General features: G+C 38.1%; 1 protein-coding gene across 32 annotated transcripts in view; it reads left to right on the top strand.

Annotated features, from left to right (window-relative positions):
• The window catches only part of LOC109404958 (basement membrane-specific heparan sulfate proteoglycan core protein), a 305493-nt gene that overhangs the window by 197419 nt on the left and 88959 nt on the right, over positions 1-19115 (top strand). For 5 of the 32 annotated variants that reach the window (XM_062858597.1, XM_062858592.1, XM_062858593.1 and 2 more), the window contains exon 3: positions 1438-1773. The exons of the other annotated variants lie outside the window; for them this stretch is intronic. In XM_062858597.1, the coding sequence (XP_062714581.1) occupies positions 1438-1773 (336 nt within the window). The remainder of the gene's footprint in view (positions 1-1437; positions 1774-19115) is intronic. 32 annotated transcript variants of the gene reach the window in all.

Here is a 19115-nt window from a genome sequence, read left to right as displayed (position 1 = left end):
CAATGATTTTTTTTTCACTGCTAGGGTTCATATAGGGTCTGGAACTATTTGGGCAGGAGCACCTATTTTGGGCACTTGCTGCTATAACTCAGTCAATTTTCAACCGATTGACTTGATTTTTGAGACACGATCAGCTAGGCACAGTATCTAGCCATGTACAAAAATCCAAGTCAATCGGTTTGAAATTGATTGAGTTGTAGCAGCAAGTGCCCAAAATAGGTGCTCCTGTCCAAATGGTCCCAGACCCTATATATGAACAAAACAAATTTGAAAAAAATCAGGGTCGTCTAATTTTCCAGAGAACTCCAGTGGAAAACAACAGTTTTGTGGAAATGGTCCAGATGTTGGTTGATTTTAGACCCTCTTGATAATTAATTTGTACATAATTGGTTATTATAACTCAAAAAACGGAGAAAAACCGCATCTTGAACATTTTACAGAATATAGCTTATGTAATTCTCTTCCAAAAATATTTTTTTTTGAATTTTTCCGGACTTCGAAAATAGTTTTTCCGACTTTTCCAACCGATTTTTCTCAACAGTGGAAAATTTAGTGGAAAACAATTTTCATGTTGTATTTTTTTTTTTGATTGCTGAGAAAATTTGCTCACGATTTGACAAAAAAAAACATTGTGCATCGTTGCTTCGTTCTTAAGTTATGATTTTTCAAAAAAACGGCTTATATAGCACATCTAGAAAATTTACACAAAATTGGTCATAACTCAGGAAAGGAGAAAAACTACATCCTGAAAATTTCACAGAATATAGCTTGTGTAATTCCCTTACAAAAATATTTTTTTTAGAATTTTCACGGAGTGCGAAAATATTTTTTCCGACTTTTTCAACCGATTTTTCTCAACGGTGGAAAATTTTGTGGAAAACAATTTTCATTTTGTATTGCCGAGAAAATTTGCTTATGTTTCACAAAAAAAAACATTGTGTCTATGATGCTTTGTTCTTGAGTTATGATTTTTCAAAGTAGGTGGTGTCTGTGGAAAATGTTGGTTTTCCAATAGAGTTTTCCGGAAAATTAGGCGACCCTGATTTTTTTTTAAATTATGTTTTTGCTTATATTTACATGAACCCTACCTGTGAAAAAAAATGCATTGAATTCTAAGATACTTGGTACCAATTTGTACGATAGGTAAAAATACACCATCGCAATAAATGACAGATTTTGACTGAAACTTGCTTTCTCGAAACAGTTTTCAAAGTTTGAGTATTATCAGAAGAATATGAACTATTTTCTTCGTTTTAGTGCAAAATGAATCAATATCAACAGCAGAAGCCCGGAAATACCGTTCGATGAAGTTCAAAAACCACGGTGTAGAAGTGCGTGGAATATGTCATTTACATTTTTATTTCCTAAACAACCGCCTCACTTCAAATTTTTTTAACATTGACAAACATCCTACTATCGGCTTGTCTTACTCTACAGAACCAAATTCGCGAGAGCAACCATTCGATCTGGAACCAGAATTTGATTCGCCCCTTCGAAACGTAACGATACCAATTGGACAAGATGCCGCATTGACCTGTTCGGTAGCAAATTTAGGTCCCTTCAAAATGGCTTGGCTGAGGTCGTCAGATCAAACTATTTTGACCGTAGGCGGTCTTAAAATAACAAACGACGCCCGGATAAGCGTGGAGCAACCACACGAGGGGAAAGAAATTTTGCGGATTCGACAGATTCTCAAATCAGATCAAGATTGTTTTATGTGTATGATCAACACCAGTCCCTCGAAGGCTCAATCAGCATGCATCAGCGTTCGGGGTATGTATTTACATCGCAACAGCGATGAATGGATATCATTCTGATTTTTGGAAATATCCTTTTTAATTATTAAACCTTTCAATGGTGCGGTGGTACTAAAACTGTAAACAGCTTGTATTATCTCCCACATTATAAGAAACAATGAAATTCGGTTTATGATGTTGAGGTGCCAGTGAGCCATTTTTTTTCTGAATATGTTGAAGCATCCAAAGCCGCAATGTTTACTAGACCACAAAATATACCAATAAAAACGCGTATCTACTTATACATCGCCTAAGATCATAAAGCTCTGTTCAAGTCAATGTCTTTATTTGTAAATCACCAAAACAATGGCAGTAATTGAACGAACCAGCCACGAGGGAGAACGACCAATGAGTAACGCAAACGATAACGTGACAGCAAACAATTTTTGAAAGAATCAAATATTGGTATTTATTAACAAAATGCAAATCAAATATTCATCTAGGCTAAACGTCGTGCCGTTCCATTCGTCTCAGTTAAAATCGGTCGGATGTAATGTGAGTTCATCAGTTTCGCTTTGCATTCCCTCTATGGACGACTTTTGCCTTTTCATGTTTCTACCGTCCCTATTGAGCGTAGCTGCGGGTGGTACCTTACGGCTGGCTGAATGCCGATCTCAGCTCGTCGCAAATCATAAAGCATCGGATTATGGCGGTTTGTTAGACATTTATTTGGTTTGTGTGCCGTCTTGTTGCAGCGGCTGACTGATTGGTTTGAAATCTGATACACGACAATCTAGACGTCTCTGCTGAGAGGTTTGTTGCCGATCGACACGGGTTGTGGGAAAGCTTGGGAAAGTGCAGAAGACATTGGGCATAAGTACGCGTATCGTTCTCAATACTGGGCTATTGCATCAAAACTCTATAATCAAACCTAATGAAGGTAAATAATTGATTAGGCACACATCTTAGGCAGCTCTATTTGTAGTTCCGCTGTGCACTTTTTTATACCGGTGAAAATAATACTTGGAGCAAAATAAAAAAAAATTTAAAAAAGAAGTAGAATCAAACATTGCCACGTGAAACAAAGTGGGAGACGACTGCTCGACGCTAACTATAAGATCATTATTGTATCAATACATCTCGCCGTAAATTCTCATTAAATACGTGACGAAGCTCGGAAAATACGCAGACGGTATTCCCACCAACATGATAGTTTGTTTGAGTATTCTTTTCTTGCTCCATTTCTCGTCAGCATGCTTCTTATCGTGATGACATGCCAAATGCAAATCCGTCTTAATAGAATCTTATTTGCTGTGGATTTTTTCGTGGTGGTAAGGATATAAGGATGGGCTTTGAGAATGAATGAATGAGTCTCTAAAATTAGGGTAAATCGTCAATTATTGCACACCTTAAAAAATCGTCATTGGTTACACACTCCATGCTTATCTTATAGTTCAATTTTGCATCAAACTGTTGATGATGCCTCTAGCGGCCAAGATACCAAGTAATCATATGAACCAAAGCTATGAATAGTAGATCTTTTCAAACCCTAAAACTTTGCCGAAGAAAGTATTGCGCTATCTCTTACACACCCGAGATAATAATGGTCTCCAGTTAGTCTAGTGCAATGTTTCCCAAACTTTTAGGAGGTATCGCCCCCTTAGAGCTTCAAAACAATAGTTTCGCCCCCCTAGGTGAGATTTTATTTTTTCTATAGTAGAAGGCTGAAACTGTGCTTAGCTAATGCCTTCAAAAGCGCTGTGACAAATCTAGCTGTGCCATTCAGTGTATCTAAATCTGTGTCGCTCTCATTTTCATTAAATTGTTTTGTAAATGTGTTGATTTCTCGCATTTGAAAAAAATATAGTGAATTGAAATCGTACTTACAAAAATATTAAAATCGTTTTTATGCCTACTTCTCAATCCGTTGTTAATTGAACATTTATTAATTGAAATTGAACGAACTGTGAACACATATGAACACTCGGTATTCCCAACCAGATGTTTTATCATTGTTCTTAAAAGGACTTTTCCAACAACTGAGAGTCAAGGTTTGGTCACAAGTAGTCAGACTGGTGGAGAAATTGAAAACAATAACAAACATATGTTATGTGAAAAAAGTGCAACTCAGAAAAAAATCGGTTTGTTGCCGGGCGCTGAAAATCTCGATAATAATGAAAAATAATAATAATAAATATCGGTGTATTTTCAAATGTAGTTACGTTTTTCCAAATCCACATCCAGATTCAAATAAACGAGCTTCGTATAAATTCGAATGCTTTCCGTGTTTTAAATAAAATATCAAATAAATAAATATGCGGCATTCATGACTAGATTTAAATGGCATATTTAAATGGTATTTTATGCAGAATTTTTGGATTGTTTTCAAATTAACTTCAGTAAAGTTTGGAATCCAAGAAGCTTCTCTGAAATACTTTCAAGCACAGTTGTTTGTAAACGCTGTGATAAGAATTTCATCAGAAAAGTGTTCTGAAATTCGACTGATAGGGTCTGGGGCTATTTGGGCACTTGCTGCTATTATTCAATTTTGAACCGATTGACTTGATTTTTGAGACACGATCAGATACGCACAGTATCTAGCCATGTGCAAAAATTCAAGCCAATCGGTTTGAAAATGACTGAGTTATAGCAGCAAGTGCCCAAAATAGGTGCTCTTGCCCAAATGGTCCCTGACCCTATTCATGTTTTTGCTTGGAAATTCCATGAATAAGTCCGCCTACAAGTTGAAATGCTCTCTCTCCTCTTCTTGGCGTAACGTCCTCACTGGGACAAAGCCTGCTTCTCAGCTTAGTGTTCTATGAGCACTTCCACAGTTATTAACTGAGAGCTTTCTCTGCCAATGACCATTTTGCATGTGTATATCGTGTGGCAGGCAGGGATGGCATGCTCCTCAGTGTGAGTGCAAGTGTGCGCGATTTTAATATGAAAATGAGCTGCACTGTGCACATTTTCAGTGTGAAATGCCATCCCTGGTGGCAGGCACGAAGATACTCTATGCCCAAGGAAGTCAAGGACATATCCTTTACGAAAAGATCCTGGACCGACCAGGAATCGAACCCGTCACCCTCAGCATGATCATGCTGAATACCCGTGCGTTTACCGCCTCGGCTATATGGGTTGAAATGCAATTTATCTCATTAATTCGCGGAAAAAAACTATGTTCTTTTCATAATATTGACAAAAACTAATCACGATTCATGAATGTTCATTATAGGAGCAGGCATGGGAACACTCACTTGCACAGAGTTACACTCACTTGCTGTTTTCTCAGCTCAGAAACTTGCAATCAAGAAATGATATATGGACGAATTTTGCCTTGTGGGTTTGTCTAAAAGTTTGCCGAATAGTGTAAGGGTGGCACAAATTTCCCAAATGGAGGAGAACGTGCCTCTAGAGCCGACCTACTGATACCTGAAAGTCGGGACAGAGCTGTTAAAGCGACTCTCCACGAGGTGAGCTCCCTCGCGACTTTGGTATGCGTTTGCGACTCCTACTCTATTCGGAAAACTTTAAAACAAAATCACAAGGCAAAAGTCGTCCATACATCGTTTCTTGATTTCAAGCGTCTGAGCTGAGAAAACAGCAAGTGAACTCTTTGCAAGTGAGTGTTCCCATCCTTGTATAGGAGTTTCCAAATATATTTTTATTTAGACTTCCAGAATCACACAAACCCTTCAGAAAAAACGTCTAGCAATTTTGCCAAAGAGTCCACATAAATACCAATAATTCTGTAGAATTAAGTCGATGCTTATGTTTAATAGTCACAGCAATTTTTATTATCTTATACAAACAAAACTTGAACTGTAAGCTTGAATGTCAGGGAGTTTTTATGATTCAGTTCACATTCTCGACGTGTAATTCAATGCTTTTGATGGTTTCCAATCATTGAAAAAATCGCCCCCCTTTTTTAGTATTTTCGCCCCCCAATTTTGATTTCTCAAATTTTCGCCCCCCTGGAACAGATTTTCGCCCCAAGGGGGCGATTTCGCCCACTTTGGGAATCACTGGTCTAGTGGTTAAGGCTATGGATCGCCAATCCGGAGACGGCGGGTTCGATTCCCGTTCCGGTCGGGAAAAATTTCTCGACTCCCTGGGCATAGTGTATCATTGTACTTGCCTCAAAATATACAAATTCATGCAATGGCAGGCAAAGAAAGCCCTTCAATTAATAACTGTGGAAGTGCTCAAAGAACACTAAGTTGAAGCGAGGCAGGCCAAGTCCCAGTGAGGACGTCGAGCCATAAAGAAGAAGAAGAACCCGAGATAATTGGCCACACCTCCAAAAAGCCGAAATCCCATAAGCTCTTAGTCTTCTATAACGCTCACTAGAGTGGGTCATCGTTTATATGGAAAATGAAAAATTCAATGGTATCCCATCAGATCAAAGCTTTTTTGATCCCATTCCAGGACCCAAATAAGTGTGCAAAATTTGGACAGGATCGGTTATGTCTACGTTTTGCACATCGCGTTCGAAGTTTGTATGGAGTTTTACATGGGAAAATTTTACCTGCAATAAGATCAATTGTAGAACAGGCACAACCAGGTTTGTGACAAGTTGGTGAGGTTTTTATGAGCTTGAAAGACAATTCATTAAAGCGATCACACATATTGCGATTTGGTAAAACGAAATATTTTGCATGAGTCGTTAATTTAGGTGTTAATTGACCAATTAACCTTTTGATTGCTTAAAAAAATATTTCCTTGCTTAATGGCTTGCAGTCAAAAAAGCCCAAAATCGCATATTTTGCCCTATAAATTGAGGTATAGCTCAAAGTTGTGACGTGTTAGAGCAAATCTGAGCCCGGATTCGGATTCAGCGGCCCAAAATCCTTCGAAGACACATAAGTTTGCTCTTGAGACAGACAAAAAGTTATTTTTTGTTACGCTGTGCTATCAGACATTATGCAAATTTTTGAATGCCTGTAATTTCTACGTAAGCAGATACTACAACATTCTAAAATTGCTTAAATTTCAGCTTGAAAAACTGTTGACCACTTACCCATTGGTATTGATACATTAATCCCTGGGCCAGTGACACCTGCACCAACTTGATGATTCAATTTAGAACCATCAGTGTAAAAAACGATCGATCCTGGTTGTAGCTGTGAGCCACCATTTTCCCACATATTTCTCCCAGGATTGATCACTTGGAAAGAACGCTGAAAATTGTATCGTCTGCTCATCCAACCACCATTGCTTGTGACTAGATAGTTAGTTGATACTAATTGTTTTTTGAATACTGAGGTGTCCTCTCAGGTCGCCTTCAAAGAGGTTTTTAGTTCTTTTTAGTTTCAAAAGACTCTGCAGCTTCTAAATGAACAAAGTGATGTGTTGTGTTGCATGCTTTTTTCATGGTAAAAAATAAAATTTGTTGGAAATAAAAAAGGATGTTTTACAATAACACGGTCCGACAAAAAATCAACTTTTGTTCTGTCCAGCTCTAATTTTCACTTTTTCTGATTGCTCCCGACTAGAAACTCATAAATCTGAAGTTTTGACCCTCCCCCTCCTGGGAGAGGGGAGGGGCATTGGTTTGAAATTTTGAAATATCGAAAAATTCCGAGGTTTTTCGATCGCCATTTCGGCTAAATGCACGAAAAAAGGAACAGGTTGACCACGGGGCTTTAGGGGTTGTGCAACTACCAACAAAATTTCACAAAGATCCGTCAAACCATTCTCGAGAAACGGTGTTTTTACGAAATGATGTTTTAAAGATTTCTTAAATATATTGCACGCAAAGAATCCAACTAGTATATGGCATAATTGTCGATTTAACCATGCCGTTTAGCATCATGGTGTCTTCGAGAAAGTTTTTCACTACCATAACGTGCTTCTTTTAACCTATTTGTAAAAATGATCAATCCCCTCTTAAGTGAGATAGAAAATTTACTTTTTGAATTTTTCAAGATACAAGGCTGATGCCTTCCAAAGAGTTGTAGAAAATGCTGTTCTGAATAACTTTGTTGAAGACGCCAAATTCGTAACTCCGTTAGTTTTCAAGATACAATACGTTTTTATTACCGGCGCACAGTGGTGCGAAGGCGGTCGAAACCTAAAAAATGAAAATACTTTTCACGTAGATATAATATTTTTGTCAGATTCCTAAATATTTCAACTGTAGAAATCCAAAATTTCAGATCGATTAATTGAAATTTGAATTTTTGACAGCCTCCTGAACGGACTGTGGTTTATGGCCTTCATACAAAATAATGTTTATTCACAGCTATGCCAGTGTCCCGTGCTTTAATAAACGCATGAACTATAATAGAGTAAAGTGGGGCAAAAGTTCGAGTGGGGCAAGAGTTTCTTTTAAAGTTTTTGAGCTCAATTCAAATTATTTCTTTCGGGTGTCAAGGTTGTTCGAACCCTTTTTGAAAAAGAGTCTTTCACTCCAAAAATTATGAAAATTGATCAATATTTCGAGAAGTTATGACAAAATGTTGGTTTTTGATCAAAAAATTGTAACATGCGATGGCCCTTCCAACGCATGGAATGAAATTTTAATGAAATCGAATTCGATATTTTATTTTGGGGCGTAACTAGGTGTATTTTGAAGATGCTGTAGCATGTATAACTTTTTCCAAAAAATATTTGGAAATCGTATTTTACACATAGTGGGGCAAAAGTTCGAATTGTGGGGCAAAAGTTCGAGTCATGTGCCAACTTTAGGTAGAAACCTAAAATTCTGCAAAATGTACATATTATCTCTAAGAGTGATGGAATTAGTCAGAAAATTCGATTAAAGTTGAAAAAAAAGTTGTTTTATCTGAATTTGGCGGAAAACTACTAATTTTTGGTGTAGTAAATTTAACCCTGATTTGGGTAAAATCCAAATCAAATTTTAAAGTGCATTCCAGTTCTAACATCAAATATTAAGTGGTTTCAGGTATTCCTATTACCAAACTGTCAAAATAGTTTGCTACGGTTAGCGAAATTCCAGAAACACTAGATTCGAACTTTTGCCCCAGTGGTGGGGCAAGAGTTCGAATAACACACACATACAAAAAGTGTTGTAACTCAAAATTGAAAAGACATTTGGCGTAACTTTGTTCAGCAAAATTTTAACTCATGGATGGCAGAATCACCACACGGTATTTATTTGTTTTTATCTGCTTCGATTTTTTGAAATAGGTTGAATTATCCACTAAGGTCGAACTTTTGCCCCACCTTACTCTAATTGCTTTAAAGGCTTTGTTCTTAGATATGTGAAGATCATCTGTATGGCATTTGAGTTGTGAAAAAGCTGCCTAAAAATGAGTTATCCTTCAATATTCTTGAAAATTACCCATTTTTGAGTCAAAATTGATCTAAAACTATAGTAGGACGTGCGCGCCCGCGATGTGGTTGTGCAATTGTGTAAGCCTAAGACCAGTGCTTTCGATTGGTGTATGATTTATTTTGCGAAAACTTGCGATAGATTTCATGATTTTCACATGTTTTTGAGGGTTTTGGGTAAGAGGTTTTGGCTGGCTTTTGTTCAGCAACGGACCACTGTGCGGCGACCCCTGATTCCACAATTTTATTCTCACAGTCTCCAATAGGTCAATCATTTTGACTTTCTAAAAGAGACAATTACCTGTACTTTCGCATTTGAATGAGGTAATTTGCTTACAATTGCTTATAAAGTAGTGCGGGGCAAAAGTTCGCACCTAACAGTCTCCACAAAATAACTATTAAGCGGAAAGACAATAGATTTTATCGAGTTCTTTTTGTAGCTCTAGTAATAAAGCTTTTAGTGCAAGTACTTCAATGCGAACATTTGCTCCATACTTGGGGAAAAAGTTCGCACATGATGAGAGACAGTTTAATGCTACAAAGTCCATTTAATTCAAGTCAATTCATGTTTATCCTTTCACTATAGCAACGAAATGTATGCTTTTTTTTGGATTTCATCATCATTATTCGTCATCTTAAATCGATTTACACTTGATTTGGTTAAAAATACTTTTTTATTCGTAATTTTAAGAATTTCTTTTTTTTCTATTTTTTGAATGTTACTACACCTTTTTCTTAAAGTTAATTTAAGTTCTCATTGTTTGAGTCAAAAACATTTTGAGATTTTGTGATTACTGTTGAAATGTTTTGATTTTTAAATATTCTTTAGAAGAAACTTCAATTTTCGTGTTACTTTGGAAAAAATAATTCTAGCGTTCAATTCCGCAAAACTATTTTACGGTGATAGAATGGTTGGGGAAAATTTTTAAATATGTGAATTGTCGCTATTTCATACAAAAGAAACAATGACATCTGAGAGGTCACCAAAACATAAATTTTTAGATGATAAAAAAGGAAATACGCTTCAGAAGGCACTTTAAATTATTTTCAGATATGCTTAACAATCCTAGCTTTCAGATATAAAATACAAAAATTTTCAAACTATGCCCCGCCCTAAGTCGGGGTTGGGTATTAGAGGGTTAAAATTAATTCCTGTCATGTCAACATAAAAATAAAATATGATCTAATATTTTTTCAAAAAACGACAAACGACAAACCCATCAAATATATAACGTCCACTATATTGGTTTCCTATGGACTGGCAGAATTTTAAAAAAATATGAACTTTTGCACATGTTTATTTATTTGGCGGAATTGCTTGTCGCCTAGCCAGCTGAATACAGTTAAGTATGCAACAGTTTATCTTGTAAATTATGAATTTTATCGTTTTTGGAAGTGTTTGACATATTAGTTTTACATGCATCTCATATAAATATGTTATATTTTTTTTATCTGTATTAACGAGATTTTTAGCACTGGGCTAGTTCATCTCGGGGCCCACGCTTTACTTCCCTTCCGAAGGAAGAACTCACATTTTGCGAGTTTGTCGGGAGTGGGATTCGATCCCAGATCCACGGCGTGATAGTCAAGTGTTCTAACCACCACACCAGGCCCGCTCCCTGTTATAATATTGAAAATGTTTCCAAATTGAGATTTTTTGTAGTTATTTTCATCGGAAGTGTTTCAAAAGGTTCTAATAGAAGTATCATGATGAGTGCAGGTTGAAAATATACGAAAAACAAAATTTTTGACAGAAAAAAAATGCTGCAAACCATCAAAAACTCACGTATTTAAATATTGTTTTGATGAAATATGATAGTATCACTTGCATAAATCACAGCGTTTACTACTATTACGTTTTCTTATAGCTCCTAATATCTTCTAGGCTGTATTCTGGCTGAAATAACATACATTAGATACCTCAGATTTTGAGAAATGGCACCCAAAGTATTCACATTTCTAGCATGAACTTCTTGTTTCATAATTTCAGTTGCAGTTCTTTCGCTTGGCAGTCTTCTAATTCAATTAGAAATGCTAGTATTATACAGTTATACTTCAGAGGCATTAGGATACGTCTTTATTTCTACACAGAACTATTTATTTTAGCTTATATTAATCCCATTTTGATGTTTAGCCAATCGAAAAACTGTACACTTAATTTTCTCAAAACATTTTATGCAACAATTTAAATATTTTCAACAATAATTCTGTGCCATATTTTCAAAACAACTAATTTTGATCACATTAGAGTGTTTACAAAAAGTGTTTTACTTTAAAAAAATAATTTATCATCCTTTCTTCACAAATAAATAAACTTTTAAGGTCAATTATCTTGCTAACACGTCATAAACTAAATACCTTTGGGTGTATCCTCGAAATATATTCACGAAAATAAGAAAATTCTATTAAAAAAACATTTTTTTTATTTACCTCGGCTAAACGAATGTCTAAGCAAAAAATGACATTGGAAGGGTTTTTACCCTCGTATTTGTTTCAGTGTATATATAAGTGTGATGTATACCCTTTTCATAAAACAGTACTAGATAAACTATCACTGCGATGAAAAAGTTTTACCATAAAATCTTTTGTATGAGTTTCTCGACAATTTTTTGAAAATTTTTGGGCCTCGGATAAACGAATGACTATCACTGTAGATCATGTGATTCTCAATGAAATGCCTTATAAATACCATTTTCATCAATTTTGTTACTTGGTCCGCTCTGAATTAACGTCGACCATGTATTGAACGAATACATCGAATGCGTGAAACTTCTGCCGTACGACCTGAACTTTTAACAGATCGGCTTGGTTGGTAGTTCATACTACCTTACCAAGACTGAAAGTACTGGTAGACTGGTTTAGTAAATATATCATCGGATTTGATTCACGTATAAAAAAGTGAGTAAAGCATTTAAAAAACAAAAATATGACAAAATATAATCGGGGTGCAGACAGTTGTTTGAAACACTGTAGATATAAGGGAAAACACAATTTAACAGGAACTAATAACTACATTCCAACTCATTTTGTGAGCTTGAGCTTCTTAATTTTCTATCAGCGCAAATTGTTCGTACGATGTTTTGTTTTGGGTAATGCCTAGACATAGGTCAATTTACGTATTTTCGACAGTTTTGCTCTCTTCGTTATGGGTGGTTATTGAAACCTGTTGAACTTAAAGTTGTTGTCAAATCTTTCCCGACCAAGCTAAATTGTACACAATTGACCAATTTGACTTCAATTCAAGACTAGGTCGTTTTAAGCATACAATAGAACAGCTTTGTTTTTATCAAACATCCACGTTTTTTCTGATCATCATTGAAAACAGAACGATTTGCCTGAATGGCGTGTAGTGTCGATAAAGCGTGGCTCTATGAGATGCAGACGGATCAACGAGTGCGCCCTAACCTGACATAATGTGTTGATCATCTCCTAAATTTGAGATTTTTCCTCCAAAAGCTGTTCGAGCTCACAAAGATAGGGTAACGAGCCGTTTTGAGCACTTTTTCAATATAGCTCAGTAAATTTTAAACCAATTGACTTGAAATTTTGTTCACGGCTAGATACTATACGTATCTCACCGCGTTCCAAAAATTGTGTCGGTTCAAAGTTTTATAGTTATAGCAAAAAAGTGGCCAAAAAAATCTTTGCTGAGATGGTTCCACTTCCCCACCACCAATCTCGGCTGCACAAATGTCACCATGTCTAGCAGCGAAAATTAAAGAAAACAATGATGCAATGTTTGGAAAATATTTGAATTTTGGAGCAAAGACAGAGATATCTGTCTACTTCAGAGATCGCTCAGTTTGCTTTTCTTCTCAAACACCGGTTCCGATGGACGCGTTTTTGTTCGCGTAGCAAATGCAGCGTACGATACATATTTTCTGGTCGGGAGGTTTGTTTGGTAGATGGCATTGCTAAAAATATCACCACCTCGGCGATTTCTAGCACTCGACAAACGTTTGCATATTATAATTTGGAGAATGCGGTATACCAACCGGAAAATTTTCTCAAGCTGTTTCTTGATGTCTGACTGAAGAATAGAATCGTGTTACGGATGACATCAGCGCACCTGTATTTTTTTTATAATGGGGAGCAGCTTTTATTTTGCATTTTTTTTTTTGTATTTTTCAGATCGAAAATTATACAAGAAGGGATTATTAAGTCGCCAGACGCATTTTAACAAATATCATTATCCTTTCGAAGCACTATTGCATTTTGTTGTATATCGGCACCAACATTTCAAAAGGGCGTAACTACATTTACAACCAATGCCTTCTCACAAAGCTGTAGAGCGTATCGAGCAATCCACTAGCACACATAGAAAGATAAAATCCTCCTCTTTCGAGTAATGGATGTGAATTGCGTGAGATAAATGAAATACGACCCACAGCTCTGTGAGAAGGCATTGGTTGCAAAAGCAGTTACACCCTTTTGAAATGTTGGGGCCGATATATATCGTAAATACAGCTGATAATGCAAAATAGGTAATACATACTTTTTTCTTCGGCATGAAACCAGACCAAATTTAACCTACACACAACAAAAGCTACATCGGATTGATTTCAGACAAAACTTAAGTACAAAGATTCATCTAACTGTTCTAAGAATCTCTCCAATAGTTCATAATGTTTTCTACTTCTACATATCTTTTGCAACTATATGAATGAGTTTTCATACTAGCACATTGTTATTGTTAATCAAATTTTCAACGTATTGGTTTCTGTGTTAAACACTAACTGCCAAGCTAATTAAATATCCTTCGCTTTCCATTCCAACAGTTTGTTCAATTTCCGGACGTTTTCAGTTCGTAATATGTTAATGAAAGGAATCACTCTTACATGAATTCGTCATTGTTTCAAAATAATAGTTATTTTAAAATACCTTGTACATGTGTATGCATTATGTTTCGATTATTGAGATACAACAGGAAGAACTTGTTTGTTGAATCGGAAAATCAGCTTTCTATAGCCACAAAAAAATGAATATAATTTGCGTGGTTTCAAATTCAATAAAATATTCAACATAATTGATAAAAGCCCTAGCCAAAGACGTAACGGATACAACATAAAACAATGCATACTAGAGCCCTTATGATCAAATTCGCATCCTTGAAAGCAGGAATAAAAAGACGGGAAATACTTTTCTTCCAGCCGATTGAATTACAGCGAATTGTTGTGTTTCTCACCCCAGACACAAACACCCTGTGCACCAACAAACTACAACTACAAAAAAAACATGACTGTTGTCGGATAACTGATGCTGTTTTGGCGCCCGTTGTTGGATGCGCCTCGTCATGTTACTAGCTATGCTCTCAAATATAAGCTGATGGATGCTTTGCCGAAAGTGAACGTCGAAGCGCACCGAACCTTTTGCACCAGCATGTGTGATGTGTGTATTCGAGCACGCTCCGACATTGGTTCTCCACTCACGGCTCATGTATGGTTCTTGATGCAAATAAAATGATGAATCTTACAATTTGTGTTGATTTCTGTGATATCAAAGACAAACAGTCGTAAGACTGGCGAAATTTTCATCCCATGTAGGGTATCGGGATGCTTCGTTGGCATAGTCCCCTCGTTCGGCCTATCTAAATGTAAACCAAAAACTCAAACAAACACGCATAACTGGATATCGGAAAAGCTATGCGCCAAACAACTGTAACATTTCGTTTCAATTTTAGCACTTTGGAACATTAAAATTGAATGAAAATGTCACTTTGTTTAGCTTTTGTAGACGCCATGATTCTTCAGCTTAGTGGATAGTCTATACACATGATCATCAATGGCATGATTCTGGAACATTTCTGACTTTTCAATAACTGAACATTTGATGCGGCGGTCAAAGACGCTATTTTGAACTTGTGTATTTGTTTTCAACGAATAATAACTATTTATGCAATTCAGTATCATAATTTCCATTTTATATGACTCATTTTGATGTCATAATGGCCTACTTTTCCGAACTGGTTCATAATGCAATTGAAATGAGTTGCATAATGAAAAATAGTTGCATAATGTTCATAATGCAACTCATTTGAGTTGCATTATGAACATTATGCAACTCAAATGGGTTGTATAATGAAAAAATCATTGCATAAAATTTTGTATGGAACTCGTTGCAAAATTCGATTTTTTCAGCACTCTTCGTATTTATCCAACTCGGCAAGCCTCGTTGGATAAATGTACGACTCGTGCTGAAAAAAAAAAACAACTTTTTGCAACTCGTTACATAAATAACTATTTACAAATTGAATGTGGGCCGAATATTGAGGACATTTTTTTCACTATGTACCCAAATCTTGGCCCATCAGTAAAGTGAGGTCAAAAACAGCGATAAAAAGTCGTCAACAGCATTTCTTGCATAAGAACCAGAAAGAACGAACAGGAAGAAAGATTTTGTGTGTGGTGACTGTAAAAATATAACACAATAATAGGGTTGCGTTGTTTTGGTTACTAAATTAAGAAAGAACTTTAGTTAAAGTTATTTATTTATAGTTTTTTTGAAATTTTGGCTCCGAAAATGTAATTTAAAAGTTAGATTGGTGAACAAACAGAGATAATACTTCAGCAGAAATATTGAAAAAATGATATAATTAGTGGTTCTAGTGCATGGATTGCAATAGGCCAACGTTGTATCCACTAATAGGGCAATTTTTGTACCATAGACCAACGTAGCATACCATCGCATCGAATCTTTTCAACTGATTTAAGTAAAATCTTGAATATTTACGTTAGTTTACATCCAATTGGTGAAGCATGCATTGCCTAGAGTGTGTAATAGGGTCGACATATCATTTCTAGGGCTATTAATTCATGAGTTATGGTAAAAATTGTCTAGGCGGCTTGCAAATTAGGCCAAGGAATGGTACATATACCCTATCTCAAAATTCTGATTACTTGGGCCGATTTCTTAAGCGTTAAACCTGGTTCAACTATATGGGTAAGCCTTGCCTACCAATTAAGACGAGAAATTGAAGAAATCGACCCCAGTACATAGAGTCAAATATTTGTCTAAAAAGAAACCAATGCCCAAACATCTTGTTTAGTTCGCTCGAATTTGCATTAGTTCATTCCTTGCCAAATATATAATCCTGCGTACATGAAGCCTTTAAGAGTTGATATCTTCGATACAGTTGTTGGGTAGATTAAGGGTTTTCAATGGAATAGCGAGCCTATTGGTTCGATATTCTGCCACTAGACAGCTCTAGTTGGTCATTTGCAAAATCATACACATTTTCATAACTATGAAGAAAATTTTCAGCAAGCTGTAACTTTTTAAAATGCATATCAACAGTTTTTACATTTTTACTTACTGCTAGTTTCCATACTAGTTAGCTATAATTGGCACAAATTTGTTTAGCTCCACGTGAAGCTAGTGCGCTTCTGGTGAAATGGTTCCTATACATAGGTGAGTGCAGCGATGAATTTTAGCGGGATACATTCTCAAATAATAACTACTCAGAAATATGTGAGCAAAATCCGCTTTTTTAATTGTTTTCTAGCATTTATTGACTCAAACTGAATAGAAACTAATCGATTTTCGGTTGGGTGAAAAAACTTTTTTTTTATAGAATGAGAAAATCTGCAACAGATACCCAAGAGGTGGTTCCTCGGGTGATGTGGGGATCGACCCACTAAAAACTCATTCTCTCTCTTCCTTACCTTCGCGGTACGCCCGTTAGGGATGACTTCGAGAAGGGAGGGGGGGGGCAACCGTACATGAGTACACTCTAATAGTAAGCGTTCCACCAGCTACCGCCTTAAGTTGTTCACTCTCCCCTGGAGGATCGGGTCCTGGCTAGTACTTAGACTACCCGTTGAACTCAAGCTCCTGGATGGGGAAGGGGGGGGCCTACTCAACTAGCTGTTGTTCGGATCGCCATTGTCTCTGTAGTTCAAGTACGATTCGAGAAACCGTGGAAGTAACGGAGTCCTACTTGTCCGCCCCCGTATACATCCTTTCAACAATGTTGTCAGGCGTGATATATCTACCGCATACCTCCTGCATACTCGACCTTTGCTCCACGAAACGTGGACATTCAAAGAGCACATGCTCCGCGGTCTCGTTAGTCTGCACACTCCGGACATGCGGGGGAGCCTGCGTGTCCGAATCTGTGCAGATACCACCATTAGCGGAGCCAGCTTTTTCTTTTCTCTTACTCACTCTTCTAAACATGCAGGAAAATGAGCGAGATGAAAGAGGAAGCAAGCTGCCCCCTCTTCCATCTGTTTCTTTCTCGTGTATGTTTAGGAGAGTGAGCAAGAAAAAAGAAAATGCTGGCTCCGCTAATGGATACCACCTAAAGCACCCATGGCCTGACAAAAATCGAGTCAAGTGAAAATTCACCTCGTCATGGGGCCTCACCTCGTCCACTTGGACACGCTCGGTATGAGCCTGTGTGTCCATCTACCTTTGCTGGAGGAATCCCATTCCCTCTGCCACTTCAGCATAGACGAGGTTCTGGCGATTCGCCTCGCACCTCTTATGCCGCGTCGCTCGAGGCATTCTTCATCCTCTGCCACCACTAAAGCTATGGGCATCATGCCCGCTAGCACACATACCGCATCCTTTGAGACGGTGCGGTATGCGCTCACCACCCTAAGGCACATCAACCTGTGGGTACTCTCAAGTCGCTTCACGTTTCGATTAACCATTAGCGCCTTCGACCATGCAGCGGCGCCATACCGTAGTATGGAGACCGCTACTGCCGCGAGCAGCTTACGCTTACTCGAGACTATTGCCGAGCTATTTGACATTATCTTTGACAATGCCATTATCGCCATGCTTGCCCTTTTGCAGGCATATTCTACGTGGCTTCCGAATTTCAGCACATCGTCGATCATGACCCCCAATTGCTTCAGTGAGCGCTTAGAGTTGATCGTGCATCCACCTGTAGTGACCACTGCCTGCTGTTCAGACTTGCGGTTGTTTACCACCATCACCTCCGTTTTGTGGTGCGCGAGTGCCAAATGTCTCGATCTCATCCAGTCCTCCACTATGCCAATTGCGTGAGTTGCTGTCAGATCCACTTCATCTATCGACTCGCCGTATACCACGAGGGTAATATCATCGGCGAACCCGACCAGCTTCACGCCCGGTGGAAGTTTGAGCCTCAATACGCCATCATACGCCGCGTTCCATAGTACCGGACCCAGGATGGCCCCCTGCGGTACCCCTGCGGTGATGTTGTAGCTCCTCTCGCCTTCCTCGGTGTCATAGATTAACACTCTATTCTGGAAGTAGCTCTCTAGTATCCGGCATAGGCTAACCGGGACTCCTAGGTGGTGTATTGCGCACTCGATGGTGGCCCAACTGACGCTGTTGAACGCATTCTTAACGTCCAGCGCGACGACCGCGCAATAACGGATTCCAGTTCACTTCTTTTGGAGCGCTATCTCGGCTGTTTTGGTTACAGCCCTAATAGCGTCCACCGTCGATCGACCCTTCCGGAAGTCGAATTGGTTATCCGAGAGACCAGAGTCATCGGGTTTCTCGGTATAGACCATCAGCCTCGACAGAATGATCCGTTCCAACAGTTTTCCGGCGGTGTCCAGCAGACAGATAGGTCTGTATGCCGACGGGTCGCCAGGTGGCTTCCCGGGTTTGGGCAGTAGAGCCAATCTTTGCCTTTTCCACCTCTCTGGAAATTCGCCTCTGTCTAGGCACATCTGCAAAGCCATTCTGAACATGTCAGGGCTAGCCTCGATGGCCGTCTTGATGGCTAATGTCGGGATACCGTCCGGACCCGGAGCCTTGTTCAACTTAAGCGACTTCGCTATTGCAATGAGTTCGTCGTTCGTCACCAGGGCTACCTCGCTATGGCCGGTTTGGCTATAGGGAAGGGGGCCCATGGTCTTGTATCGTGGCGCGGGAACAGCGTTTCCACGATCTTCTGCAGCATCTCTGGGAAGCGTTTTGGGGGCGCTGACGCGCCCTTCGTTTTGGCCATGACTACTCTGTAGGGTAAAAAAACTTATTATTAAACAAACGGGAACAACTCAACATAAACATCGATTCCATCATTTCAAAATTGGCTTAACGCATGCAACCCCAAAGTTGGATGGAATGATCTCACTTTTGAGT

This window comes from Aedes albopictus, chromosome 3 (genome assembly GCF_035046485.1).
Source record: "Aedes albopictus strain Foshan chromosome 3, AalbF5, whole genome shotgun sequence".
Taxonomy (NCBI): Eukaryota; Metazoa; Arthropoda; class Insecta; order Diptera; family Culicidae; genus Aedes; species Aedes albopictus.
This window is presented reverse-complemented; position numbering and strand designations above follow the sequence as displayed.